A 27,727-nucleotide genomic window follows, 5' to 3' on the forward strand; every position below is an offset into this window, starting at 1 on the left:
TGCGTATTAGAAATTCATTTATTTTACAAATCAGAATTGTTTGTGTTGAATTAAAAGAAAGCTGCTATCCTAATAGATCTAAGTTATGCTTTAAATGGTATTAAAAATTGAAATGAACTATTCAACGAATCATCGTGAAACAATGAATTGAGTGGAACTCGTCACTATACATCAACTTATTGACTAAGAGAAGGCGTTTGACAGTGTGGTGGGAGAACACTATTGAAACTTATTCGACACTATAGAGTTCCTGAGAAGATTGTCAACATTATCCGGAAGTCATAAGACGGACTGCAGTGCAAAATAGTGCATGGAGGACAGCTGACAGATGTATTTCCAGTAGGGACCGGAGTCAGACAAGGCTGTCTACTCTCCCCCTTCCTCTTTCTTCTGGTAATCGATTAAATTATGAAGACCTCGACATCTGAGGGGAAGCACGGAATACAATAGACAGGTTGGATGCGACTAAACGATTTGGACTTCTCAGATGACCTGGCCCCAAATGCCCTGGTACGGCCGAGAGTGGCGAGAGTCCGCTCTCCCTCTCCAAATGCTCTCACATGGCCAGCGAATATATAGCCTCTGTCAGGGAAGTCCTACTCACTGCCTTCTCGTGGCATTACTGTTGTTTACGAAATTGAGAGGACGAAAAGCGAATGTCCGGCGCTCTAACCGGGTTGGTGGATATGAAGCATCCACCTAGGGGAGTTGGAAAACCCTGATTCCAAACCAATGGTGCACATGGGCTCCAGTATCCTGAGGGAACAAATGGCGTACGAATCAATCATTGATTACTGGCTACCATGGGACTGCATCTCCTCACGATGCTCCACTGCCTTGTGGATCAGACCTTCAGGTCAAAGGTTCGGGATGTGGCCCCCTAAGAAAACCAACTGCTTCGGTTTGGGCACCCAGGCAGTATCACAGCCCACACACAAATAAATGAAATGATGAATTCTATTGACGATACTATTCTCGCTCATATTAGAAGCAAGACAATTTACACTATTATTATTATTATTACCATTATTATTATTATTATTATTATTATTTACTACGTCGCTTTTTCACCCCCTTTAATCCCCAATTTGTGTAACCTTACTTTTCAACTTATGCAGCAGCTCGCTCTTGGTGGAAAATCTGTCCTATCTAAACGATCTCCAGTCACTGTCTGGTTGAAAGTGATTGCTTCCACCGATTATGAATACTGAAGCAGTCTTTCTGAAACCACATACGCCGTTCAAGCTAGCTTCCTTCAACGTTCGCACACTAATGCAGATCGGACAACAGATAGGGCTGGCTATGTCTTTGGAAGGTCTTAATGTTGACGTTTGTTGTCTATCCGAGACGCGTATTCAAGACTCTAGTGAAGTACTACAAATTCGTTCTCCATCTGTCGCCTCGAAAAGCTTGTTTCACGTGCGCTTATCCGGGGACCCTGTGGCATCTTCGTCTGGTCTTGCAGGCGTTGGTGTCGCACTAAGCGCTAGAGCTGAGGCAGCACTAATCGATTAGATCCCCATTAACAGTCGGTTATGTGCTGTTAGATTAGAAAGTTCCATCAAAGTGAGAAGAAATCGGCGTGAGAATCGGTGTCTTTTCGTCATCTCCGCCTATGCCCCGACAGATTGCAGCCCGGATGCAATCAAGGATGAGTTTTACCATCAGTTAACAGTTCTTCTCCAGAAAGCGCGTTCGACAGATATTGTAGTACTAGCCGGAGACTTGAATGCACAGGTCGGGCGTCTAGGCACAGAAGAGAGTCGTTTAGGTGGCCGATGGGGACTTGTTGGTCGCAGGACAGATAACGGGGACCGTTTGCTGCAACTGTGCACAGACCACAACCTGTTTCTGGCTAGCACTAACTTCCGGCACAGTCATCGCCGGTGTGCTACCTGGCGTCCTCCTTTTGCATCCCAAGCCTGGACTCAGATTGATCACATCGCGATCAGCTACTGCTGGCGTGGTTGTGTACAAGACTGCCGCTCCTTTTGGAGTACCTATCTGGAGTCTGATCATGCCCTGGTCTGCGCCAATCTCACCTTACTTTTCAGTGGCCGAAGGATTGATCGCCATCAACGGATCGATGTTAGTAAACTGGTTGCAACATCTGTTGCAAGTAAGTATCGAGCGGAGCTAGCTTCTAGGCTAGCTACCATCCCACCGAAAAGTATAGATGAGCATTGGTTGCATCTCCACGACGCCATGAAAATGGCGAGTAAAGCCGCTTGCGGCTTCGCGAAACGTCCCGCTTACAAGCACTGGGTTTCTTCTGGTTCCTTACAACTGATGGAAGCCCGTCGGTCTACTCCAGGTGACCGTGAGTATGACCACAAACGAAGGCTGTTACGTAATGAAATTGGGCAAAGCTTGCGTAAGGACCGAGAAGCCTGGTGGTCGGAGCGTGCTAATGAGATGGAAGCAGCAGCTGCATCTGGTAACTGCCGGAAGCTCTTCCAACTCATCCGAGCCACTGGCAGCAAGAAGTCTGGTGTGAGTGAAACAATCTAGGAGGATGACGGGATGCCAATCACTAACATCTCTCGACGTCTTGGACGATGGGCGGAATTTTTCGAAGGGCAGTTCAACTGGCCTGCTGCTCCGGCAACATCAACCAGCTTGTCCTGCCCCCCATGGCCGGTGACGACTTATCCACCAAACGAGGCGGAAGTCCGCAAGGAACTCCAACTCTTGAAACGTTACAAATCACCGGGCCCAGATTACTTACCTCCGGCTCTTTAAAGATGGTGGTGACTTTCTGGCTAAGGAACTGACTGTGTTGTTTGCAAAGGTGTGGGAGCAAGAAAGTGTTCCAACATCATGGAATGAGTCAATAGTCGTCCCTATCTTTAAAAAGGGTTCACGTTGTTCCTGTAATAACTATCGGGGGATAAGTCTACTTCCGATTGCGTCCAAACTATTGGCTTCTGTCATTCTTCGTAGGTTGTTTAAAACCCGAGAACGATTGACTCGCGAGGAGCAAGCTGGTTTTCGTTCTGGTCGAGGATGCATTGATCACATCTTCACCCTCCGCCAAATGTTAGAACACCGTCATACTTATCGCAGGCCAACAATCGTAGTGTTTCTTGATATCAGGGCTGCCTTCGATTCGTTGGACAGGACTGTTCTCTGGGATTGTCTATTGAAGAAGGGTGTGCCTGAGAAGTTCATTAACATCTTAAAGGCCCTGTATACGAACACCTCAGGCAGAGTGAGGGCATACAACCACCTTTCTCCCTTGTTCCATTCGAGCAGTGGGGTTAGGCAGGGTTGCCCACTCTCACCATTCCTCTTCAACTTTGCCATCGACGACATCCTGGAAACAGCTCTGATGGATGTAAGTAATGGCGGTGTGGATCTGCTGCCTGGAGAACTACTTCTCAACCTTGAGTATGCGGATGATATTGTCTTACTGTGCGATAATGCCCAAAGCATGCAATCCGCACTTAGTCAGTTGGCAATCAGTGTCCGCAGGTACGGTATGTGCTTTGCACCCTCCAAGTGCAAAGTACTCCTACAAGACTGGCAGGATTCTCATCCTGTACTCACCCTGGATGGTGAGCAGATTGAAGTAGTTGAGAAGTTCGTGTATCTAGGTAGCTATATAAGTGCTGGTGGGGGCGTGAGTGATGAGATTGATGCACGTATAATGAAAGCCAGAGCGGCTTATGCCAATCTGGGCCATCTTTGGCGCCTTCGTGATGTTAGTCTGGCTGTAAAAGGTCGGATCTACAACGCGTCGGTGAGAGCAGTTTTGCTCTATGCTTGTGAAACCTGGCCTCTCCGAGTTGAGGATGTTAGACGTTTCTCTGTGTTCGATCATCGTTGTCTCCGAAGGATTGCTGACATACAGTGGTAACACCATGTTAGTAATGCAGAGGTTCGGCATCGTGTGTTCGGGCGCAGAGACGATAATTGGATTGGTGTCACCATCTTGAAACACCGACTTCGGTGGCTTGGACATGTTTTACGAATGTCGTCCCAGAGACTTCCACGTCGTGCATTATTTGCCGACTCTGGGACTGGTTGGAAAAAGCGGAGAGGAGGTCAGTGTATGACATGGTGTCGTGGTATGAAAGAGAGCTGCAAAGGGCTAGCTTCTGTTGGTCGTTCACGACTCCCTGGCTGGGGTCCGAGAGATGGTGCAACACAGTGGCTAGAGACATTATCAGATATGGCTCAGAATAGAAGCCAGTGGCGGTCCTGCTGTAACCTTCTTCTACTTTCTTCATAAAGAGTGACTATAACTATCCTAACTGAGAGAGCTCTTCTGGTTGTATATTCAGTTCCCCCCATCACTACTCTTCTCCTTTTCTTTTTTTCCTTCTTTTATATATACGCATCTTCTTCCTTCTCCCATTCTCATTATTTTGTGTGGCGCATGTGTATCCGGTGCCCTTTGTACCAGTATATATGTGATTAAATAAATAAAATCTATTCCATACACATCAACAAATGCAGGCCAAGACAACCACTTTAGCACAAGCCTCTGCATCAGTATGCCTCAACATACACAAGAGATAAAGGAAGATCAACAAATACAACACGAAGAACACCAACTCAATCACAATTGATGGAGAAACTCTCGAAGAGGTGGAAACTTTCACATACCTAGAAAGCATCATCGATGAACGAGGAAGATCCGATGCAGATGTAAATGCTAGGATTGGCAAAGTAAGGACAGCATTCCGACAACTGAAGAACATATGGGGTTCAAAAGAACCGTCAACCAATATCAAAGTGAGAATCTTCAATGTGAACGTCAAGACTTCTACTGTACGGAGCTGTAAATTGGTGAACTATCACAACCACCATCTAAGAGGTACAAGTATTTATAAACAATTGTCTACTTAAGATACTGAATTTTCGTTGGCCGGATACCATCAGCAACAGCCTACTGTGTGAGCGAACAAAGCAACTTCCAGCTGGAGAGGAAATGAGAAGACGATGGAAGTGTATAGGACATACATTACAGAAATCATCAAACTGCATCATGAGGCAAGCGCTAATTCGGAATCCTGAAGGGAAACGGAAAACAAGAAGGCAAAACAACACACTACGTCGGGAATTATTTCACCTACACATCTTGATCGTCCACATTAAATCGGGTTACATTCACTTCCGAGATGACTCACTTTGAATGAACGTTTTCTAGTAACTATATAAACAAATATAATTCATTAATATCTCATGATATGTTGTATCAACTGTTGACTTATTTTAAAAGTATATATTTACCCATCTTTCAATTGTAAAACTTAACTTACAATAAATCCGAGTACATTTTTGGACGTTTCTAAATAAATTGGTCTATCTTTTGTAAAATAGATGGAATGTGGTTAGTTCTGAAATCCAGAACGCGCGTTTTGTCCTTTCTGTGACTGATTAATTGGACATACCTTTATCCTAGTGTTGATGTTCACATCGAGTCTCAGTTGTTTTCATCTCAAACTTCCAACGTGTTATCCACTAAGCTACTGAGTCCCGCTAGTCACCAGCTAGTGCAACAGGTATAGATTCAATTATTAAAAGTTTGAATTAACCCTTTATTTATATTCTGCACTTAATTTTGATCAACCTTATTTGGTACCTTTGCATCCTGTGTGGATTGCCTCAATATAGTCATTTCGCTGCATAATTTATTAGTGTTATTTTCCTTCATATACTTAATAAAGGACACGCCATTGACATTGCTCTCAAATAACTGATACTATTATTCCTAAGTTTCAAGTGACTGAAGAGACACTACGAAGCAAAGGAATTCAAATTATTGTACTACGTTCACTGTTCTTGCTGCTTTCAAATATTGACCGTGCTTAATAGGATTTCAAAAAAAGACAGGTATTGTACTATTAAATGTTGACCTTCAATAGTTTGTATAAAAAATTAAACATCTGACTTCCTTGTTTCCGCTATGTACTTCCACATCTCAATTTTCGAACCAGTTTCAAACTTCATTATTTAAAAATATCATTTATAAATGAGATTCCACGGTATTGTAAAATTCATCTTTTTTTCTGCCGTGTAAATTTCCAAGCGGTTGATGAATAATGTACAGGGAAAATCACTTACAATACCAAAATAATTATGGGATTGAATCAAGTGGTGACTTTTATGCGTATGTCTGTATGCTTATCAATTCTTTCGATAGGTATATCTTGAGATTCGAATACTCAACTAACTATTAAAGTGTTTAAAATGACAATGCAAATAAGATATTCAAACGCGAACGAACATCTTAATTTAAATATCATCAACTCATAAACAATAAATGAGTTTAATCTATGCGCTAACGATCAACATTTTGAGTTTTCAGTCTTCAATTGGAAACAGTTTGTAATATAAAATTAAATCGAATCGTTAATGTTGGAATGACTAATATGAAGTATTAACTTGAATCAGTTTATAAGTGAAATAAAATCGTAAGATAAATGATCAGAATAAATACAGTTGACATAGGGTGAGATAGAACAATGGGATTACAAATCAGAAATTACGTAATATGTAGAATAATATGAATTAGGTCAGATATAGTAGATAGGGGTGGATGCTGAATAAATTTCGCTAAAAGGTTAGCAAATGTGATAATGACTGGATCCCAGGACGTTTGGCTTCGCGCTAACGTCCAATTTTAGACCACTGAGCCGTGGATGGGCATAGCTGAATAGTCCCATACTAGGATGAAACAGCCTTACGATGCTTCTAGAATATCAATAGTGATCTAGCTTAGATCAACTCATTTTTTTCATTCTTTTTTAAGATAAGCTAAGAAGAATTAGATAAGCCAATTGTGAACGATTAATTATCGTGTAGAGTGTATAAAATTGTCTTGAATAAATAAAATTTGTTGCAGATTTTGCAATCTAAGACGATCATAAATGGATGGTATGAGAATGCAAATACCAGGATATTTATGTATTCAGTAAAAGATCTATGATGTTTCTTAATTTAACAGTGAAAGTCTCCTTTTTACAACAACAGTCTAATATTTTAGTTTTAAGATAAATTCATCCATTGAGAATAATCAAAATGATCTAAATTAGTCTGGTTTACTCTATTGACTGAAAGTTATTTCAATATTTCTAATCAATCTTTTTGTCTAGAAAAATTAATAAGGATTCAATATGTAGTCACATTTGAAGCATTTTAAACAAGCACTGTAAGAAATGTGTCCAATTATTGTGAAGACTTTTTTATATTTATTTGAATATCAAATAAGACAACCGAAACATACTAGATTTATTGATTAATCGATTGTTGAGCGACTTTTGATAATAGAATACGATGAACTGTCGATTGTTTGTTTCATGTATAGCTATTCTGAAATACTAATTGATATTTCATTGATGTCCAAATGGATCGAATACGGTGACAACTCTGTAAATGTTGAGATGACTGAAAATTTTTATGGTTCAGGATGATGATTTTGATTAGATTGCATTTTTTTACACTGCATAATTTAATCATGAAGTTCATACTATCATTCTAGACAACATTAGTAAAAATTACAGATGGCAGTAAACTATTAGAATTTTTCCTCAACTGACTAACAGTTTGTTCCTCAAGAACTTTTAGGAAATGACTTTCAGCAGTTCATAAACGTAATAAAATATAACCAATTTATTAACTGAATATAAAAATTATGCATAACCATTACTGCAAAACTCAGGTCAGAGAGAAGAATTGAAATCAAGGCACAGGGAATCTCAGGACAAGTGGTGTCCACAACCAATCAGATTTAATATCGACAAAATAACCTCCAAGTTATTCAGGGAAAAATGTTAATAGCTAACTTTGAAGTTGATTCGGATGATGATGTTTAGGTAGGTATTAAAAGTTTCATAATCAAACTACACAGATTACCTACTTACGCCTGTTACCCCTCGTCGAGGAGCATAGGCTGCTCACCAGCATTCTCCATCCAACTCTATCCTGTGCCTTCCTTTCCAGTTGTTATTCATCTTTTTCATATCTGCTTCTATTTCCCGACGTAATGTGTTCTTTGGCCTTCCTCTTTTCCGCTTCCCTTCCGGATTCCAAGTAAGGGATTGCCTTGTAATGCATATTGGTGATTTCCTTAATGTATGTCCGATCCACTTCCAATGTCTTTTCCTAATTTCCTCCTCAGCTGGAAGCTGGTTTATCCTCTCCCATAAAATGCTGTTGCCGATAGTATCCGGCCAATGGATGTTGAGTATTTTGCGTAGACAACTGTTTATAAATACTTGTACCTTCCTGATGATGGTCGTAGTAGTTCTCCACGTTTCAGCTCCATACAGTAGGACTGTCTTGACGTTCGTATTGAAGATTCTGACTTTGAAATTAGTTGATAGTTGTTTTGAGTTCCATATGTTCTTCAATTGTAGAAATGCTGCCCTTGCCCGTAGAAAACCAACTCGCTAAAAAAACGCTAACCAGAAAAAATTATTCAAACTACACAGATAATAAAACAAAATTTCGCCGAAATTTGTTAACTTTGATAGAACTACAAAAAATGGTTCATTACAAGCCGACTGTAGAGAGAAATAGGAATCGTTAAGTCAATCCATCTGTTCTCATAATTCTATCAAATCTGTTGGGCCAACCCAACACGCCTTATTATTAAAACTACCGAGATTTATTTCAAACAGAATATGTATGAAAGGTTATTAAAGTATAGAAATACAGTTCTACACAAAATAAATTAGGGTTTGGCCATCTAGACACCCACTCACTAGAAGAAGGTATGCGTACTTTAGTTCTGAATTTAAATTACATGAGCTTAAGGTTGATGTGTTGGCGCAATATTTTGTGTATGAGAAAATATAAATTTAGTGTTGAACGTTTAGTTATGATAAATACCATAACAGGTATTTGCTTTGTTAGAAACTTCGACGCATGATTCTCATCATTATTACCATAATCTTTATTTCATAGTTGATTAGGCTTTGAGTAGCAATTCTAATGAGTCAAATGTAAATAGTAGTCAGTCATCTAGGTATAACTAATGTTAGGTCGAATGACTTATCATCACAGAAAAATAGTTAACCAAAATAAACAGCATCAGAGATGCTTTGTAATTTTCAACTGTTCGTTTTTTACCACCATTTGTTGATAGAAATTATTTTTAAAGTAGTATTACTATAAAAGTTTCATGCTATTTAAATTGTTTGAACCTGGAATTTTATGAATAGGTAAAATGTAGAATAATTAATTACTCAGAAACAGTTAATATCATGTAACGATAGTACAGTTTTAGTCTCCAGCTATGAATAATCTAAATTTTAGCTTTATAAAGGTGAATGTCGTCAATACTTAAGCTACTAACTTAACGCCGGTTAGTTTCATTACAAAATAAACGGCATACCAATCGAACAAAATGCTAGTAAGTTCACTTAAAAACTATTTAGTTAATGCTTATTGTAAGGATGGCTCGTTGGCATACTCAAGAAGCCCAGAAAAGAGCCGAAGACATTCCATCTAATCACCACTGAAGTAACATTTTAGAATGTCAACGTGTAGCTTCCCTATTGGATGAATAAGAAGCCCCTCCTATGTGCCTATTGGCTGTCCGAAATGATGATTTGCTTTCAGCCAAAAACTATAAATACATGAGATTTTTGTACAATATTTGACACTGTTTGGAATAACATGCCTTCTACTTATCTTCTGTCTTTTGATTTCTCGACTTGGGAGGGTTCTACCGTTCGAGTGCTCAAGTATTACGCGACATGCTAAGAATCTAAGTTCGAGATATAAAACTTATAAATCATAGTTTTTATCATGAACATAATTTTATTGTTTAAATGATGTATAGTATACTGATCAACTACTGTGAAAAAAATAAAAAGTATTTTTTTTCAATCTTAACAGTGTATGAATTTAAATTCACTCCAGTGTTATTACATTGACAATGACTGTAGTTAAGTGAATAGTAATAAAATTAAATTTAACAATTTATTACATATATGTTATCTTTCTGCCCACATAAAGAAAGATTATCTTTAATATAAAAGTATATTTACAAAATAGTAAATATTAATGAGAAACGAAACCGAAAAGGTTATTAAATGTGGAATGAATTGATTACGTCATAATGAAACCTTAATTTCTTTATATATAGTTGAATTCATGAGTTAATTGAATCTAGACCACCGTAGAAAACCTGGAAGCACTGAACGGCCGTTTCGTCCTGTTGTGGGACTCCTCAGCAGTGCGCATCCACGATCCCGCCTCGCGAGACTCGAACCCAGGACCTACCAGTCTCGCGCCACTTGACCGATAGACCACTGAGCCAGCATCTGATTGTGGTAATGTCTAGCTTCAACCAATCCACGAAGTTGAGCAACCATTTAGCCAATGTCTTCAGTGAGTTGATATCTCCCAACAGACTTGGTTGAACTCCACTGGTTACTGCTTCTCACTAGAACTCCAGGAAATACCTAATGGAGCCAGTCACCAGTGAGCATATGATAAGGGGGTTTTCTTTGTTTAGTAAAACTATGTAAAAATAAAAATTCACATATTTAATAATTCAGTTTTACTCTACAAACTATCACATTTAAGTGTAAATAGGCAATTTCATTGAAACATATAATCATGAGAATAATATTAAACAATGAACTATTAAAATATCAGTATTCACTAAATCGATATTTATTGATTATAATTAAAAGTAATTATCATTTTAAGTAAAAATTTAGTTACTGATATTCATATGATCATGAAAAATCATGGCTATACTAATCACACAGCTCTTATAAATAACATACAAGAATTTTGCATTAGATATAATAACTACAGACTTGTTCCAAGTCTTTCGTTTCAATTCCATTGGATGATATCTTTATTTAATAAAGTGTAATCAAATGCCCCCCGACCGCTGCTGCTACCTTGATGTGGTGGTCGGGCTTGCCTATCGTGATGAGTCAATCGAGCTATACTGGCTGGAACAATCGTTCCTTAAGGTCCTACCATGCCAGGCAGGTCGTTTGAAGAGCGGTGAGACTAAAAGCAGCAAACCCAAGGTCCGAAGGCGAAGTCGTACTGCTGACTGTACAGAGGTGTGACAGCAGTAAGGTGTTTCCTTCAGACAACCAGCATGACAGCGATGCTGCCTTCCCACAAGGAGGGGTGGGGTTAGAAAAGGTCGACCCTAAAAATGCACACCTCGCCTTATCCCACGGATATCCGTCTCCGGCGGTAAGGTCCTTTGAAGAACGGAGCTAACACGTCAAAAATCCCCCACAAAAAGGTCGTGTGTGACCGACCTCAAGCAGTTGTCCCTTGGGCACTGCGGTCACGCTCTCAGGTCATTAAGACCACTTCTAACCCAATTTCCTTTTCAGGTACCCCTAGAAGAACCCTTCCACGGTGTGGGCAACCGGGAAGTGATAACTGCCCTCATACCTCTAACAGCACTCAAGACCACTGTATTCATAATCAATCTCCTTCTTCAATTCCTACTATTCCTTCTACCTTGACTTTCAACACTAAACTTCCTCTTTCGGTTTCCTCCTCAAGTGTCACCATGGCCAACGATTCTAGTGCGCGAAACGCTGTCCCAGGTCTACTAAAACCTCGCTCCAAACTACACATTGGAGCCTTCAACGTACGTACTCAAAGTCAAATCGGTCAACAGGCCTCCTTGTCTAAGACCCTAGAATCTCGTACCATCGATGTATGCTGTGTCTCCGAAACACGCATACAGGATCCCAGTATGGTCATTCACTTAACCTCACCTCGCCAAAATGGACAGCCAACGAAATACACCCTCCGTGTATCTGGCAACCCGTTGGCTAGTTCTCGTGGACTTGCAGGTGTAGGCATAGCACTAAGTATAAGGGCAGAACAGGCACTACTAGAATGGATCCCCGTTGACAGTCGCCTGTGTGCTGTCCGGCTAAATGGCTCCGTAAGAACTCGGAAGGATAGGGACACACGTCGTTGCCCTTTCGTCGTTTCTGCCTACCCTCCCACTGACTGCAGCCATGATGAAGTGAAAGGTGACTTTTACAAAAAGCTCTCTAAGCTTCTTCAGAAAGCTAAGCGCTCAGACATAGTAGTCGTAGCGGGTGACTTTAATGCCCAGGTAGGCAGCTTAAATCAAACAGAAAGACATTTAGGTGGGTGTTTTAGTATTCCGGCTCAACGAACCGATAATGGTGATCGTCTGTTGCAACTATGCTCAGACAATCGTTTATTTTTAGCAAACACAAACTTTAAACATAAGGAGAGACATCGTCTAACATGGCGACTACCTGCACCAAACCAACGATGGACTCAAATAGACCATATTGTCATCAGTCGTCGTTGGAGAGTCTCAATAGAAGATTGTCGCTCGTATTGGAATACTTGTTTAGACTCTGATCGCGCTTTAATACGAGCGCGCATTTGTCTGCGCCTCAATGGACGCAGGAAAACTACACTAAGAAGACCCATTAGGATTGAACTGGAGGACGAGAAAGCCAAATGCGAATTCCAGAAACAACTGAGTTCACATCTAGGCAGTTCTGTAAATGAGACTGACCCAGATGCTGCTTGGAAAGATATACGAACAGCTGTGGAAACAGCAGTAACATCTATTAGTCATTTAAACTATAGGGCTCCAAAAAACCAGTGGATTTCTTCTAAGTCTATTTCACTGATGGATTCGCGTAAATTCATCCCATCAGACCGTGAAGACGACGAAGAGCGTAAACAAATTAGATCTAGGTTAACTAAAAGTCTAAGGAACGATCGTGAGCAGTGGTGGGCAACGAAAGCAAAAGAGATGGAAAAGGCAGCGGCTGTAGGCAACACCAGGCAACTATTCAGACTAATAAAAGAAACCGGAATTAAGAAGTCAAGTGTAAGTGAGACGATCTCGGAAAAAGACGGAACCCTTATCTGCTCTCAACCCAAACGTTTAGAACGATGGGCGGAACACTTTAAGGAGCAGTTTAGCTGGCCTTCAGCTACTGCATAACTACCCACTATTCCCAGAAAACCTGAATGGAACATTGAAGTAGGCCCCCCGACCCTACTTGAAGTTCAAAAGACTATAACTAATCTGAAATGAGGAAGAGCAGCTGGTCCTGATGGATTGGCTCCAGAGGTCTTTAAATATGGTGGTCCAATTTCAGCGATTAGGTTGACTAATATTCTGGCTAAAATCTGGGAGACGGATGTAATCCCATCCGACTGGTCACAATCACTGATTGTCCCAATATATAAGAAGGGGTCCAAATCATCCTGCGATAACCATAGAGGGATTAGTCTGACTAACACAGCATCTAAAATACTAGCCTCAATAATTATTGGGCGCCTAACTAAGACTCATGAACTGCAAACACAAGGAAATCATTCTGGCTTCAGTCCTGGTCGTGGCTACATCGACCAAGTATTCACCATTTGTCAGGTTTAAGAACACAGGCATGCTTATCGGCGTCCGACAATGATATTTTTTCTCGACTTAAAAGCAGAATTTGACTCTGTAGACTGAGAGGTTCTGTGTCAGTGTCTGTTATTGAAAGGTGCACCTCAGAAGTACATAAACCTTGTGAAGTCTCTTAACTAGAACACTACCAGTCGAGTGAGAGCTTATGGTGAACTATTATCTGATTTTACAACCTCAAGTGGTGTCCGGCAAGGCTGTCCACTATTTCCATTTTTGTTTAACTTCATTATAAACCTACTGCTGGAAATAACGTTCTCGTCGACTGAATTTTCAGGAATTGATCTCCTACCAGGAGGTCCGCTTATCAACTTAAAATACGCAGATGACGTGGTTCTGCTCGGTGAAGTCGCTGATAAAGTGCCGAGTCTTTTGGTAGCATTGAGCGACAATGCCAGGATGTTTGGGATGCGTTTCTCCCCATCCAAATGTAAATTGTTACTCCAGGACTGGCCTACGTCAACACCTGAACTAAGGATAGGGAGTGAAGTAGTCGAACGCGTCGACAACTTCACTTATCTTGGAAGTCTGATCAGCCCTAATGGGTTGGTGCCTGACGAAATCTCAGCACGGATTCAAAAAGCTCGTTTGGCTTTTGCCAACTTACGTCACCTATGACGAAGACGAGATATCCGTCTATCAATTAAGGGACGAGTATACTGCGCAGCAGTTCGCTCTGTTCTACTTTACGGCTGCGAAACATGGCCATTAAGAGTAGAAGATACTCGTAAGTTACTAGTATTTGACCACAGATGCCTTAGAAATATTGCTCGCATCTGCTGGGATCATCGGGTAAGTAATAGTGAGGTTAGTTGCAGGGTATTAGGGGATGATGGTAAATCAGTTGATGAGGTCATGAATCTTCATCGACTGAGATGGTTGGGCCACGTGTTACGTATGCCTGAACACCGATTACCACAACGCGCTATGCTGGCTAGTATTGGGGATGGTTGGAAGAGAGTTAGGGGCGACCAAACCAAAACATGGCATCAGTGCTTGAAGTCACTAACTTCTAGCCTAAGCCATGTTGGCAGATGCAGACTACCTGGTTGGGGTCCGCGTGACTATCGTAACCAATGGTTGGAACCCTAAGTGACATGGCTCAGAATCGATCACAATGGCGTAGGTGTATACACTCTTTATCTTCCCTTAAACCTTGAGATTAAAATTGCTTCATAACTTCCTTCCTATACTATATCCTTATATACAACCTATAATTTATATACTACCACCACCACTAAATTAACTGCTATGAATCCGGTGTTGATCTTGTTGTGCTAACGAGGTATGGCAACTTGGACCGATGCATATATGTGCCTGGTCCTACGTTGTAGCTGACTGACTGACTGAATCAAATGCCCTGGTACGGCCGAGAGTGGCGAGAGTCCGCTCTCCCTCTCCAAATGCTCTCACATGGCCACGCGAATATATAGCCTCTGTCAGGGAAGTCCTACTCACTGCCTTCTTGTGGTGGGGGTGTTGTTCACAAAAGTGAGAGGACGAAAAGCGAATGTCCGGCGCTTTAACCGGGTTGGTGGATGTGGAGGATCCACCTAGGGGAGTTGGAAAACCCTGATTCCAAACCAATGGTGCACATGGGCTCCAGTAACCTGAAGGAACAAATGACGTATGACCCAATCATTGATCACCGGCTACCATGGGATTGCATCTCATTAAGATGCTCCACTGCCTTGTGGACTAGACCTTCAGGTCAAAGGCTCGGGGTGTGGCCTCCTATGAAAACCACCTGCCTCAGTCTGGGCACCTGAGCAGTATCACAGCCCTCACACAAATCTCATTTGATTTGTGAGGCGCATATTTATCTGGTGCCTTTTTGTACCAATATTTATGTGTTTAAATAAATAAAATAATCAAAATAAGTCAACATGAAGTACCAAACTTTTTGTTTACCTTCACTAATACACATGTGATCAATACATATTTCCAGTAAAATTCGAAACTTTACCGAAGAATACATGAAACTGAAGATTTAAAAATCATGAAATATATTAGTGGATAACAAACTTGAATTTTGTTTTATTATATTTTATATCTGCCCTCCTGAATTAAGGTGAAAGTGTAGGTCATTGAAATTGGGACTAGTAAATTACACATGCAACACAAACAATTCAGATATGTACTCACATTAGTATTAGTTCGAATCTCAATTGAGATTACATTTTTCTGAGAATCTATTATCTTAAACAAAATGAATATACAGAATTCAATAAAATCTTTCCTACGGCATTATTGTAAATGATTCGTAATAGATATAACCCAATTATGGTTACTGGTAATGTGTCCACCATTTATGCGGACGGAGATAAGTAGTATGTAGCAAGAATTGGAACCATGAACTATGGTAAAATTAAATCATAAAAGTTATTGAACAGCAAAAGAGTTATTTGAAAAAGGATTTCTACTGAGTTCAACCTAGATACGGCGTCACTTAACGAACATACTTGTTTCTCCGATGTTTCTAAATCAAATATCTTTTCGATACAAAATAATTTTGACTACTTATAAGTAGCTTCAAAATTGGAAACAAAGCTTATTTTCAAAATGAAAACAGGATTATTGTTCCGAAAACTGACTTCATCATCTCTTTACTGAAGTTTGAAAGGTGTAATAAAGTAAATTCGAAAAGGCTTCAACCATAGTTTTGATGAAATCAAACTCATAGCCTATGCACATAACTCTCAATGAGAAGGATTTATCTCCTATCTAACTTTCTGGAAGAGGTGGAAACATTCACGTACCTGGGGAGAATCGTTGATAAACAAGGAGGATCGGATGCAGATGTAAAGATGAGGATTGGCAAAGCAAGAGCAGCATTTCTACAATTGAAGAACATATGGAACTCAAAACAACTATCAACTAATTTCAAAGTCAGAATCTTCAATACGAACGTCAAGACAGTCCTACTGTATGGAGCTGAAACGTGGAGAACTACTACGACCATCATCAGGAAGGTACAAGTATTTATAAACAGTTGTCTACGCAAAATACTCAACATCCATTGGCCGGATACTATCGGCAACAGCATTTTATGGGAGAGGATAAACCAGCTTCCAGCTGAGGAGGAAATTAGGAAAAGACATTGGAAGTGGATCGGACATACATTAAGGAAATCACCAATATGCATTACAAGGCAATCCCTTACTTGGAATCCGGAAGGGAAGCGGAAAAGAGGAAGGCCAAAGAACACATTACGTCGGGAAATAGAAGCAGATATGAAAAAGATGAATAACAACTGGAAAGGAAGGCACAGGATAGAGTTGGATGGAGAATGCTGGTGAGCAGCCTATGCTCCTCGACGAGGGGTAACAGGCGTAAGTAAGTAAGTAAGTAAGTAACTTTCTGAGAAAAAGCACATTTTACAAATGGTTAACGCTATAATAATGATGTTATTTAACATAGCCGATCGGCTGACTTCAATGAAACTAGAAGCTGCTAATAATACTTCGCTTCTTCTTTTAGTCAATGGCCAAAAGTCTTTAGACAAAATAATACATCAGTTAGATAGAGTTCACTGATCCATGATTTATAACACATTTATTATCTATAAGATGTAAAAACATGAAAAAACATCCAAAAGAACCGCCGAAATTCAGAATAACTACAAAAAAGCCATTGTTTAAAGACTGTGCAATATGTGTGTAATATGTATCATTACAAAGACTATACTTGATAATTTCAAATAAGTTGAATATTAGATAGATTTTTTACAATAAAAATGAGGATTATTCTCTGAAGGGACCCATGTACGATTAAGGAACGATGAAAAATCGGCTTATTTACTTCTAAAGATATTACAAATATGTCGTTTCTATTATATATCGGTTTACCAGTAATTAAAACAGATGAACAAGATTTTTATCAGTCAAAGAAACGAATTAGAGAGTGATCATAACTTAGATAACAACGATTGAAGTCAATTCGGTAGAAAAACTTAGCATTCATTCATCATGGAAAAATGACATACCCAAACATCATCCCCATTACGTTAGTTACGTTGTCGTAGATCCCAACCGAACAGTATACAGAACAAACTGTAAATGCGTTAGTTACAAAAGTAAGGAAACACTACAGAATACTTATTGTAGAGATAGATATTGGAAGCTATCAATAAATATCCTATCGAAAGACAACTATTCACTCAACTTAACTAACGGTTGTTTTCCATTCACTGTCAACTACGAATGAGTTTTCAGAAGCTAACATTCGGTTCGCTCTACTGTATATGAAGTGTGTTTCAAGGATCATAACAGTCAGCCATTATCAACATAGAGCCTAACACAGAATTGTGTTGGCTCAAGTCGCCATCTCATGTCAACACAACGAGAAGTATATAATAATCACAATGAAGATGACTGAATATTGGAAATCTGGGCAAAAAAGTTTGAGTGGAAAAATACGTATGAATTAATACTGGAATTCAAAATCTAGAACAAGATAAAGAGTTAATTCATCTGCTCCTTTGATAATGATTAGGAGCTTTGTCATCCAAAATCCTCAACCACTGATCGCTATTATCATGAGGAGCCAACTAAGTAACCTGTACCTCTCAGCATGGCTAAGACTAAGTCAATGACTTCATAGATTAATGTCATATCTTGTTTTGGCCAATCTATATTTTTCCAACCTACTCATACTGCTAAATCATCAGGCGTCAAGGTAGTCAGTGGTTAAGGTTACGTAACACACGTCTTAGCCACTTCAGTTGATGAGAATTAACAAATTGATCAACCGGTTTGTCATATTTGCCTATTATCCTGTGCTCAACATTCCTCATTCGGCTTATCCATGATACATTAACAATCCTCCGAAGATATTCAGGATCGAAAACTCTGACTACACATGTCTTGTACTTTCACGAACCATGTTCCACATATAAAGGATAGAACAGAATAGGTTGCTGAGCAGTATATATACCATTTGTTTGACAGAAGGATATCTCGCCTACGTTATAAATGACTGCATATGTCGAAGGTTAACCCAGCTTTCATTAGACACTAGCTCACCAGGCTTAATGAAAGTTCTGAAACAAGTGAAGTGATCAACGCATTCAACTACTTCACTCCCTATTGCTAGTTTATGAGTCGACACAGATTATTCCTGAATAAGCAATTTCCATTTACGGGTAAAGGAACGCGCTTCGAACATCTTAGCATTTTGACAGTCTTAAAAACGGGACTATTTTATCTACGTTGATAGGCGATCCTCCTCATGAGAAATCAACTCCTGGGAAAATAGAGAATGAGAGGTATCTCTAGAGTCGATACATCCATATTCTGATCTTAAACAAGTCTTTTCAAGATTTACATTTCACGTATTCTTGTTATCATTGGTTGGTTATTGATTAATACAGGGTATAGAGTATTAGCTTCCAACTGGTTCCTCAGTTAATTTTTGTCCATTCTTATAGTGTGAAACTTTAGTGGCCCGTGATCCGGCTCCCTGTTTAAACGAACCAATCAATATCTGTTGGACATAAATCTCCCGCTTAATTACGTATTTCATACATAGGTTAACCCCGTTTGAGCGGCTGTGGTAATAAGAAATACGGATTAAGTTGGATAAATTTATCAGGCGAATTCGTTTACTCAGAATGTCACTAAGACGTGAAGCAGAAAAGCAAAGCGGAGAAGGAAAGCGTCCCAAATCCATTTGGTAAAGCATAACACCATTTATAATCAGACAGAAAGTAAGCTGAAGACATTTGCTACACAGAGTATGTGATACACACATACGCCCACATAACGGCTAAGGTTAGGAGCAAATAATTGACGAAATGTGTGAACGATGACGAAAGAACAAATGAATCGGTCTGTCTAGTGGCCGGAATAATCTGAGGGGTTGACAGCACCACACGCGATAAAATGATCAGAGGTCGAAACCAGTGAAATGGGATTAGATCCAGTTCTTGGACTCACGCTAATATCTCAGACAATCTATCTGTCAAAACTAAACTACTGTCCTCCAAAACCTCAGAATTAGACCCAACAAAATCTCCTTCGCTCTAGATTAGATATAGACTTTTCGATTTCATTGAGAGTTGGGAGGCTTCTCTCGATTTCCAATTACGGTTGTTTGGAAATAATACATAATAGGAAGATAACTGCAACCTAGTTGGATCACTCTTTAAACCACTCTGCCCATCGTTCTAATCTTCAGGACTGAGAGTATAAAACCGTTCCGTGTGCTCCCGAGATATTCACACTGACACCTACATACTTGTCTTCTCTAAGAGTTTAATGTTACCCACAGTCACTGATGCACTTGCAGCATTTTGGATATCATGTCAAAATTCACTTTGTCAGAATCATCTTCTCCATGATCCACTGAGTTCTCAATTGATTCTCCCCTAAATGGAATCTTGACCTTTCATTTTGAATTAAGATCTAACAGATCTCCCTATTGTGGCTTTTCTGTGCCCAGTAAGACGTAGGCAAACGCGTGCTCCCATTGGTAGAGCATGACCACAGTCCAAGCATGTGCTGCTCAAGAAGGTGTGGCAGTCTGTTACTAGGCATCCCTAACAATGGGTGATGGAGGCGTGCTCTGTTTATGCCCACTGTTGTGTGGACGTTGGGGACTGGCAAAATAAACAGTATCTCTCTTTCTGCCCAACATTTATGATTGCTAGGAATAAGCGGTTATATGAGGATAATTTCAGGAGACGATCACTGTTATCTACTTGCTAATCTGGGTTGCCATAAGACCAACATGAGTGTTTTTATTTTGACTTGGCCTACCTCCTAGGAATACCACAGTAAAGTGTATGGCTTCCTAAAAGTGACAAAGTTCCTTGTAGAACTAATCTTTTGTTCCATCCAAACTGCACTCAGTGAGGGTATAGACAGAAACAATGAAGGATCAACTGCACATGTCGGTCTTCTCAAGCTCTTACTGTCTTATTGAGACAGACACCATACAAACGGCCGCTAACGGAAACTAAGTTAATTGAGTATTCTACTTTCAGACTTGGTGTTATACCTGTATCAGCAAAAGCATAAGAAGTCGATGTCGTGTCTTGAGATAGATAGATGGTGAATTGTGTCGGTAAACTGTATTGACTAGTTGAGGCTAAATAAATAACTATGATTCTGTATATGTGTTTCGGAGATAGCACGCTTTGATTGTACTGGATTCCAAGATCTTAGCTAGTGAAGACTGTTTAAACTATTGAAACTCTCATAAATAAGGTTCTTAATACAAGTGAAAATCATTGGATATCATGCTGACTGAGAGGTTTATAAGCAAATGAAACAGACCTATCGTATTTCAATAAATAAACGTTGAAAAACACAGACGCTAAAATATAGACATCAATTTCGTCTACATAAACACCAATTCGTAGGTAAGCATCACGACACATTCACTGTTGTATTAATTTATGCAGATAACTATAAACATAAATCCAACTTCGAAAATTTGAAAATTTCGAGCAATGCAACTATAGAGAATACCAGAGTAGCTATTAAAAGCTTGGTTCTGATCAGTGAATATGTATATGCTGACAGTTAACCAAACTCTGAACCAAAAAAGGTATTTACGCACATACAAGATGGAAAATCAAGTTATCACGGTAATCAACCGACTTAGGTATGAATGAATTAATGACACAAATGATGGGACCAATCACACTGTTAGTCATTAACATGGGTTACCAGAATACCCAAACTAAAAACCTTGCCCACAACAGTAATATTGATTATAAGATGAGACCATTTAGTCAAAGAATTGAATATTTTCGTGAACAGTAATTTCTACTTCATTTTCTATCGTACAATAAGCTGTTTTTTCTTAAAATTTAGTTATCTAATTCAAAGAGTAGTTGTGAAAAACAGAATACAACAAAAATAATCAAATATTCGGTGTCAAATAAAAGAATGCCTATGGTCGTACCCTTTTTTCGTGTGTAGTTATTTAAACAAGGCTTACGCACGTCCATATATATTTGAGGAGTGTTCAACTCAAGACGTTTAACATGGATCAACAACCACTATGACACATCACTTGGCGATACAAACCTTTAAGATGAACATTCAAAAAATGAGTGCTTCAACATTAACTTAGTATATAAAAAGTGAAATTTATTAGTTTACATGTTTAATGGTAATCAGACAATACAACCAAAGATGGGACATCTCCGATGACATTTAGTGATAAATGATCATAAAAGCCGACCACGGTTCACTTTTATCTACTCAAAGAAATACAATGGGAAGTGGCCTTTCCAGAACGTTTGGGATTAACCTTCCATAGGACTTCGCAAAGACTGTTAAGGATGCATATTTTACGAATACTTTAGAATGATCAGTACATAACTCCACAAGTTAATTACTGACATTCAAAATACCTGGATAATTTTAATGTCAGTTTAACTGCTGAAATAACTTCAAAATTGTTGCTTTTCGTTGTTACTCTTTTTAATACATATAACCGACAAGTAAAATATGTTATCAAAGCAATGGGAAATTTTTGAGTAAACATTGTTTCAAGAAGACAATAGCTTCCTCGTTATCTTATCAAAATATAAGGTATTTGAAATGATGACTCAAGAGGGATTATTAGTGGGGAAGTGCGATTTTTATGAAACCTTACTTTGCAGTATCTCTATAAAATATCACTATTAAACTATTTTAGAGGAAAGTCAGTTTACTTCGAAAGTGAACCTCTCCTAATTTTCATTTGAAGGTGTCTTTTCGTTTCACTATCACCATATGACAGTATTCCATAATTCACACTGAAACGTGTGCAATATTGATTTTAAATCATCTAATAATTTTTTCAGACCGTGACTAAACTGCCTAGTGGTATGGAATAATATTGATACTGTCTTCTTTAATTAATACCTTTATGCAGGTCCAATAATTGCTAGTGATTTATTCACAACAAAGACAGTTTGGATTGATATCAGTAAAAATGAACAAAAGACTATCAAGTAATAACATGTATTTTTGGGTCGAAAATTTATCAGTATAAAATTAAGTTCCGAGTAATGTCTATCACAAGTTTCTGTTTTTATATCTACATTATCTGTCTAAAAATAGCACATCGTTTAAATAAACAGGACAAAACAATAAAGCATTTCATTTTTTACAGTTTAGATACAACAAAATTGAAATATATGTATAATGCACACAATAGTTGAACTTTCACACCACAAAATACTGGAATCCTTAGAAAGAGCTGTAGTGGCGGCAGTAGCAGTAATACTAGGTTAACCGACTATTTGAGTCACGTGGCAAATGTTGAGGATGGATCTGTGAAGATGCCGTTTGGATACTTGCATCACTCATTTCCATAGCAGTTGAGCTCTGACTACTTAAATCTGCCAACAACGATAAAATATACGCAAGAACAGCAGAGGCATTTTCACTTGGATCACTAGGACCAAGTAATTCTTGCATTCCTTTTAATAAATTAGGATTTGCTTTCAGTGCTTCAGTGATAGATTCTTTAAAACGGTCTATTCCAGAATCTGCGAAATCTGCCAATAAGTCTCTTAGCTGATTCTTAAGATTAGTAGTGGAATCGGTGGGATCAGTAGAAATTTGAGGATGGCGGAGTTGTGTCATGTTGAAACTACTGTCTCGAAATCCGTCGCTAGTGAGTTTGTTTGGAATGCTTTGTTTGACTGATCCAGATCTACTACTTGTTGAATATAGTTGGTTTCGAGATGGTCCATTTGAAACAGAATTAGCATCTGCTATGGAAATACGGGATGTGACAGCTACAAAAATAACGCTTAAGAAAATAACCCACCTGGGAACTTGGAAGAGGATGTCTCTCGGCTAATTCTCTGAGCCTTTACTTCCTGCTCCTGCCGCAACATGCGTCGCCTTCTTTTGCTCCACATTTCATGACAATCTTGGTCAACAGGTAATCTAAGAAGAATGGGATATTTCTATAATAAATACCTTGGTGGGGAAATTTTTGTAGGGTCAATATTCCGTAACCACGGTGACGCTAGCGCTTCACGGGCACTGCACCGCTTTTGGGGATCCAATTGGAGCATATGATCAAGGAGATCTACAGCGTGTGGTGGGATGCTAAGCAGGAAATAATAATCATAGTAGTCTTACATGTGATATTCTTCCCGGAGTCTGCGTCTGTACATCTTCTTAGGCTTTATTGTCGAGTAGAAAGGTAATTTTTCAACATTAGGCCATATAGCTGGATCTGGATACCCACAGATTCGTGATATGACTTCTAATTGTTCAACTTCTTCGCTAGCCTGAAACATTGGTCGACGAGTGAACATTTCTCCTAATATGCACCTTAGAGATATAAAAACGGTGACACTATTATCCTTACCCGCAAGACCATATGTCAACGGCTGGGCCATATCTTTCTTCACCAAGGAGTAATTCTGGAGGTCGATACCACAGGGTTATTACTTTATTCGTATACGGTCTTTCTTTGTCTCCAGCGATATATAAACGTGCTAGTCCAAAATCCGCTAATTTCAGCTGTCCTCTGAAAAACCAATAATTTAATTAACTATATTACTTGTTGTTAATCAGGATATTAGAACACTTTATGTCACGATGAAGAAAGTGTCTATCATGACAAAAACTAAGGCCATCCAAGAGCTGCTTCATCAGAGAAGCGATATGCTGTTCACTGAAAGTCACCAATCCAGACTCTAAGATACCATAAAGATCATGATCCATGTAGTCGAAAACTAAGAAGAAAGCACCTTGTAGAGAGTAAAACAATGAATAATAAAGAGCATTACCTTTATCTTTCTTAAAGTCAGTAGGATCGTCCTTGTCTGTAACGATCTCGCATAAATTAACAATGTTAGGGTGTCTGAGTTGGCGAAGTATTTTTATTTCTCGAACAGCAGTTATGGGAAATCCCTCCCTTTCGTTTTCTAGCCTAACTTTTTTCAGTGCTTTGTATTCCCCTGAAATAAACATCGTAATACTATGAGTAAGTAAATACTTACCAGTGATTTTATCTCTCGCTTTATAGACATGGCCGTACGTCCCTTCACCAACTTGAATTAGTGTGTCAAAAGCCGTCACAGAACGCTCTCCCCATGTCTTATTATTACGACTTTTACTTCTAAGTGCGCAGATCCTTTACAAAAAGAAGCGAAATTGCTATTAGTCAAAATACAACAAACTTCAGTGACCCAACGATCAACAAATTGGTCTCATTTATATATATATATATATATATATATATATATATATATATATATATATGTACAGAGTGAATGAAAGGCTTAAGTTACAAACAACCAACCTCAGGAGACTGACGGCCAAAATTAAATATCTTATGGGCATATTGGAAAGTAGTCAACACAAACTCACACCATTATGGTACACATACTGAAGGTCGTGACAAGCGTAATAGTAACCTGGAACTTGAAGATCACTCCTAATATTACCTGAAGGCTATTTTCGACATCTTTGAGCGGCATTTTAAAGGCCAGATTTACTAAATTACTTTTAAAGATCGTGTCTTATAAGTAATAGCATACACTTGAAATCATATGCATAGATGTATCCTTATCTGGAAGTTATATGCTGATACTGATAAGTGTGGCTAATTAAAGTGGTTTGGAAGCTTAGCGTTACTTTCTTGGATTATTCTTTATTGTCCCAGTTGACAAGTTCGAAATAATGGCATAATAGATACTAAACGACAAAAATAATAGCTTGGGGTTACAGGACATAGAACTATACATCTAGCTAGTTGTACATTTTAACACCAGAATAAGCAGTTCTAATATCAGTTTAACAGTATACTTGACCAATTTTTCGATCTTTACCAGTCAAAAGTGAAATACGTTTGGTGTATTTCAGTAGCATCTCAAAGGTGATTGACACAGAACTACCTAATATATCACGAGGCTGCTACTTGACCGTTGTATTTTTTGGCTTATAAACGAAGACTGATTTTCAATACCTCTGCTTGTGATTTACTTACCTTAAGGATATCCACTTTCATGTTATTGGTCTTGTATTATAAGATAGTTTTATGGTTCATGAAGATGTACTTAAATTTAATTAGTACCATACGACTTAGTGAGTGAGGTGCATGACCGAAAATACATTTTCATCTCCAAACGTCCCAACTTTCAATCAAAATAACCAAACGTGAAGGATAAGAGAACCAACAACATACTTGGGACGTTTAGTTATCCTTTGCCTGCTGGCAGGTTTCACTGTCGACCCAGGGACGGAATGCTTTGGTGACTTATTAGGAAAGATAGTATCTAGGTTTGAGCTGTCAAAGCCAGGAGGCAGCGGGAGTTCCGTGATAGACGGTTTTTTATCTTCACACCTGTAATACGTAAGTATAGGCTAAAATATACACTTACGGAGTCTCCGTAGGCAGAGGTAATTGGTGTGTTTTTAATAACTTATTTGTTTGTGGCAAATCTGTCCTATGAGAATCTTTTACGGTGGAATCCGGATTGGAATCTCGCATGGCAGTTCCCTTAGACAGTGGTGTGCTGACTGAGGAGGTAACCAAGCTTGACAACTTTCTACTTGGCTCTGGTGGCAAAGCTATTTCATCTAATGGGATTAGGGAGGACTCAGATTTAGGAGCTTCGAAACACTTCACATTTGATTGTTTTGAATCACGTTCGGTGGATACTGGGCAAACGTCTTCGGCTTCGTGTGTCCCATGAACGTTTTGAGCCTTTAAAATTTTCTCCCTAAAGTTGTGATGTTTTGATAACTCTGACATAAGACTGGATCGGAACTTGAAGGAACTGATATCCGTACATTCCGGAGAGTGACGCCTAGAAACAGGAACTTTCCTGCCACTGCTATGACTGCGTGAACGCTTTTTGTGCTTTTTCTTTCTAAAACAAATTCTTGTTTGGAAAAAATAATCGACATCAAACCTTTTAGGAGCATCATTAGGGGAGACTTCAGGTGACCAGTCACTTGTCCTTTTGTGCTTGTGACTAGAATATTTAGATGAATGGTTTCCATGTTCCTTCGAGTGGTGAGAATGTTTTTTGTGTTTTCTTGAGTATTCATCTCGAAGTTGATAACTCTCATCGTATGTATTACTACTACATTCATACTGACGGGAAGTTAATCTAAGAGCCTGAAAATAATAAACGTGGCACTAACCGATCGCCCCACAAATCATAGCGGAGAGACTTTGGCCTTTGGTGTGAAAAGTTAGGTTTCGGAAGCCTCACAACTTACATCCTAGGACTTTACAGAAGAAACACAACTGACACCCATATATACAAAAGTAGCGCGCTTGGGATCATAAATCAAATGACTATATTTTCATTTGTGATGAATAGTAAGTGTATTTACAGCCGATCCTTTTGGATATAGACTAAGAGAACTTGAAATTTTCAGTAAGCAGAGTATTTAGCGAAACATGAATGCATGGCAAAGATTATTAACAAGTTAATCCAGGATAAACCGTCCATATAAATCTGTTCTTTCGCTTGAAAGAGAATAAGTTTATTAATCTGGTGACATGCTTCTCTTATCATTATAAAATGTCTGCTTTTCAAAGACTTGTATGTCAATGATTCCTTTGTATTTCCACCACCGTTGGATTAACGCAAGACCACATCATGTAAGAATAATTATTCATCGCTATACAAAAATATTGGTCTAATTTATTTAATCTGGTTGGCGTTATTTAAGCACGATTTTTCTCTACTGAACGGGTTTGCCGTCCTCATGCCCAATCCTTCTCCTTTGCTCTGGCTTAGGACTAGCAGTAAATCTAGATGAGCTGCAGGTGGAAAGCAAGGTCCCCAAATACAACACGAAGAACACCAACCCAATCACACTTGATGGAGAAACTCTGGAAGAGGTGGAAACATCCACGCACTTGGGAAGCATCATTGATGAACAAGTACGATATGATGCAGATGTGAAGGCGAGGATTGGCAAAGTAAGGACCACATTTCTACAGTTGAAGAACATATGGGACTCAAAACACCTGTCAACCAATATCAAAGTGAGAATCTTCAATACGAACGACAAGACAGTCCTACTGTACGGAGCTGAAAATTAGAGAACTACTACGACCATCATCAAGAAGGTACAAGTATCTATAAACAATTGTCTACGTAAGATACTGAATATCCGTTGGCCGGATACCATGAGCAAAAACTTACTGTGGGAGAGGACAAAGCAGCTCCGAGGTGAAGAGGAAATTAGAAGACAATGGAGGTGTGTAGGAAATCATCAAACTGCATCATTAGGTAAGCACTAATTCGGAGTCCTGAAGAGAAACGAAAAAGAGGAAGGCTAAACAACTCAATACGTGGGGAATAGGAAGTAGACATGAAAAGGATGA

General features: G+C 39.0%; 1 protein-coding gene across 1 annotated transcript; it reads right to left on the reverse strand.

Annotated features, from left to right (window-relative positions):
• Positions 1–22,638: 22,638 nt before the first annotated feature.
• On the reverse strand, positions 22,639–26,134 carry Smp_007510 (protein kinase; the record flags this gene model as incomplete). The annotated part of the gene is made up of 10 exons (XM_018799340.1): positions 22,639–23,156; positions 23,189–23,310; positions 23,344–23,475; positions 23,509–23,703; positions 23,741–23,902; positions 23,936–24,125; positions 24,165–24,335; positions 24,378–24,511; positions 25,565–25,723; positions 25,761–26,134. The coding sequence occupies 10 exons, from the start codon at positions 26,132–26,134 to the stop codon at positions 22,639–22,641; spliced, it is 2,157 nt and encodes a 718-aa protein (XP_018651139.1).
• Positions 26,135–27,727: the final 1,593 nt, after the last annotated feature.

This window comes from Schistosoma mansoni, chromosome 3 (assembly GCF_000237925.1).
Source record: "Schistosoma mansoni strain Puerto Rico chromosome 3, complete genome".
Classification (NCBI taxonomy): domain Eukaryota; kingdom Metazoa; phylum Platyhelminthes; class Trematoda; order Strigeidida; family Schistosomatidae; genus Schistosoma; species Schistosoma mansoni.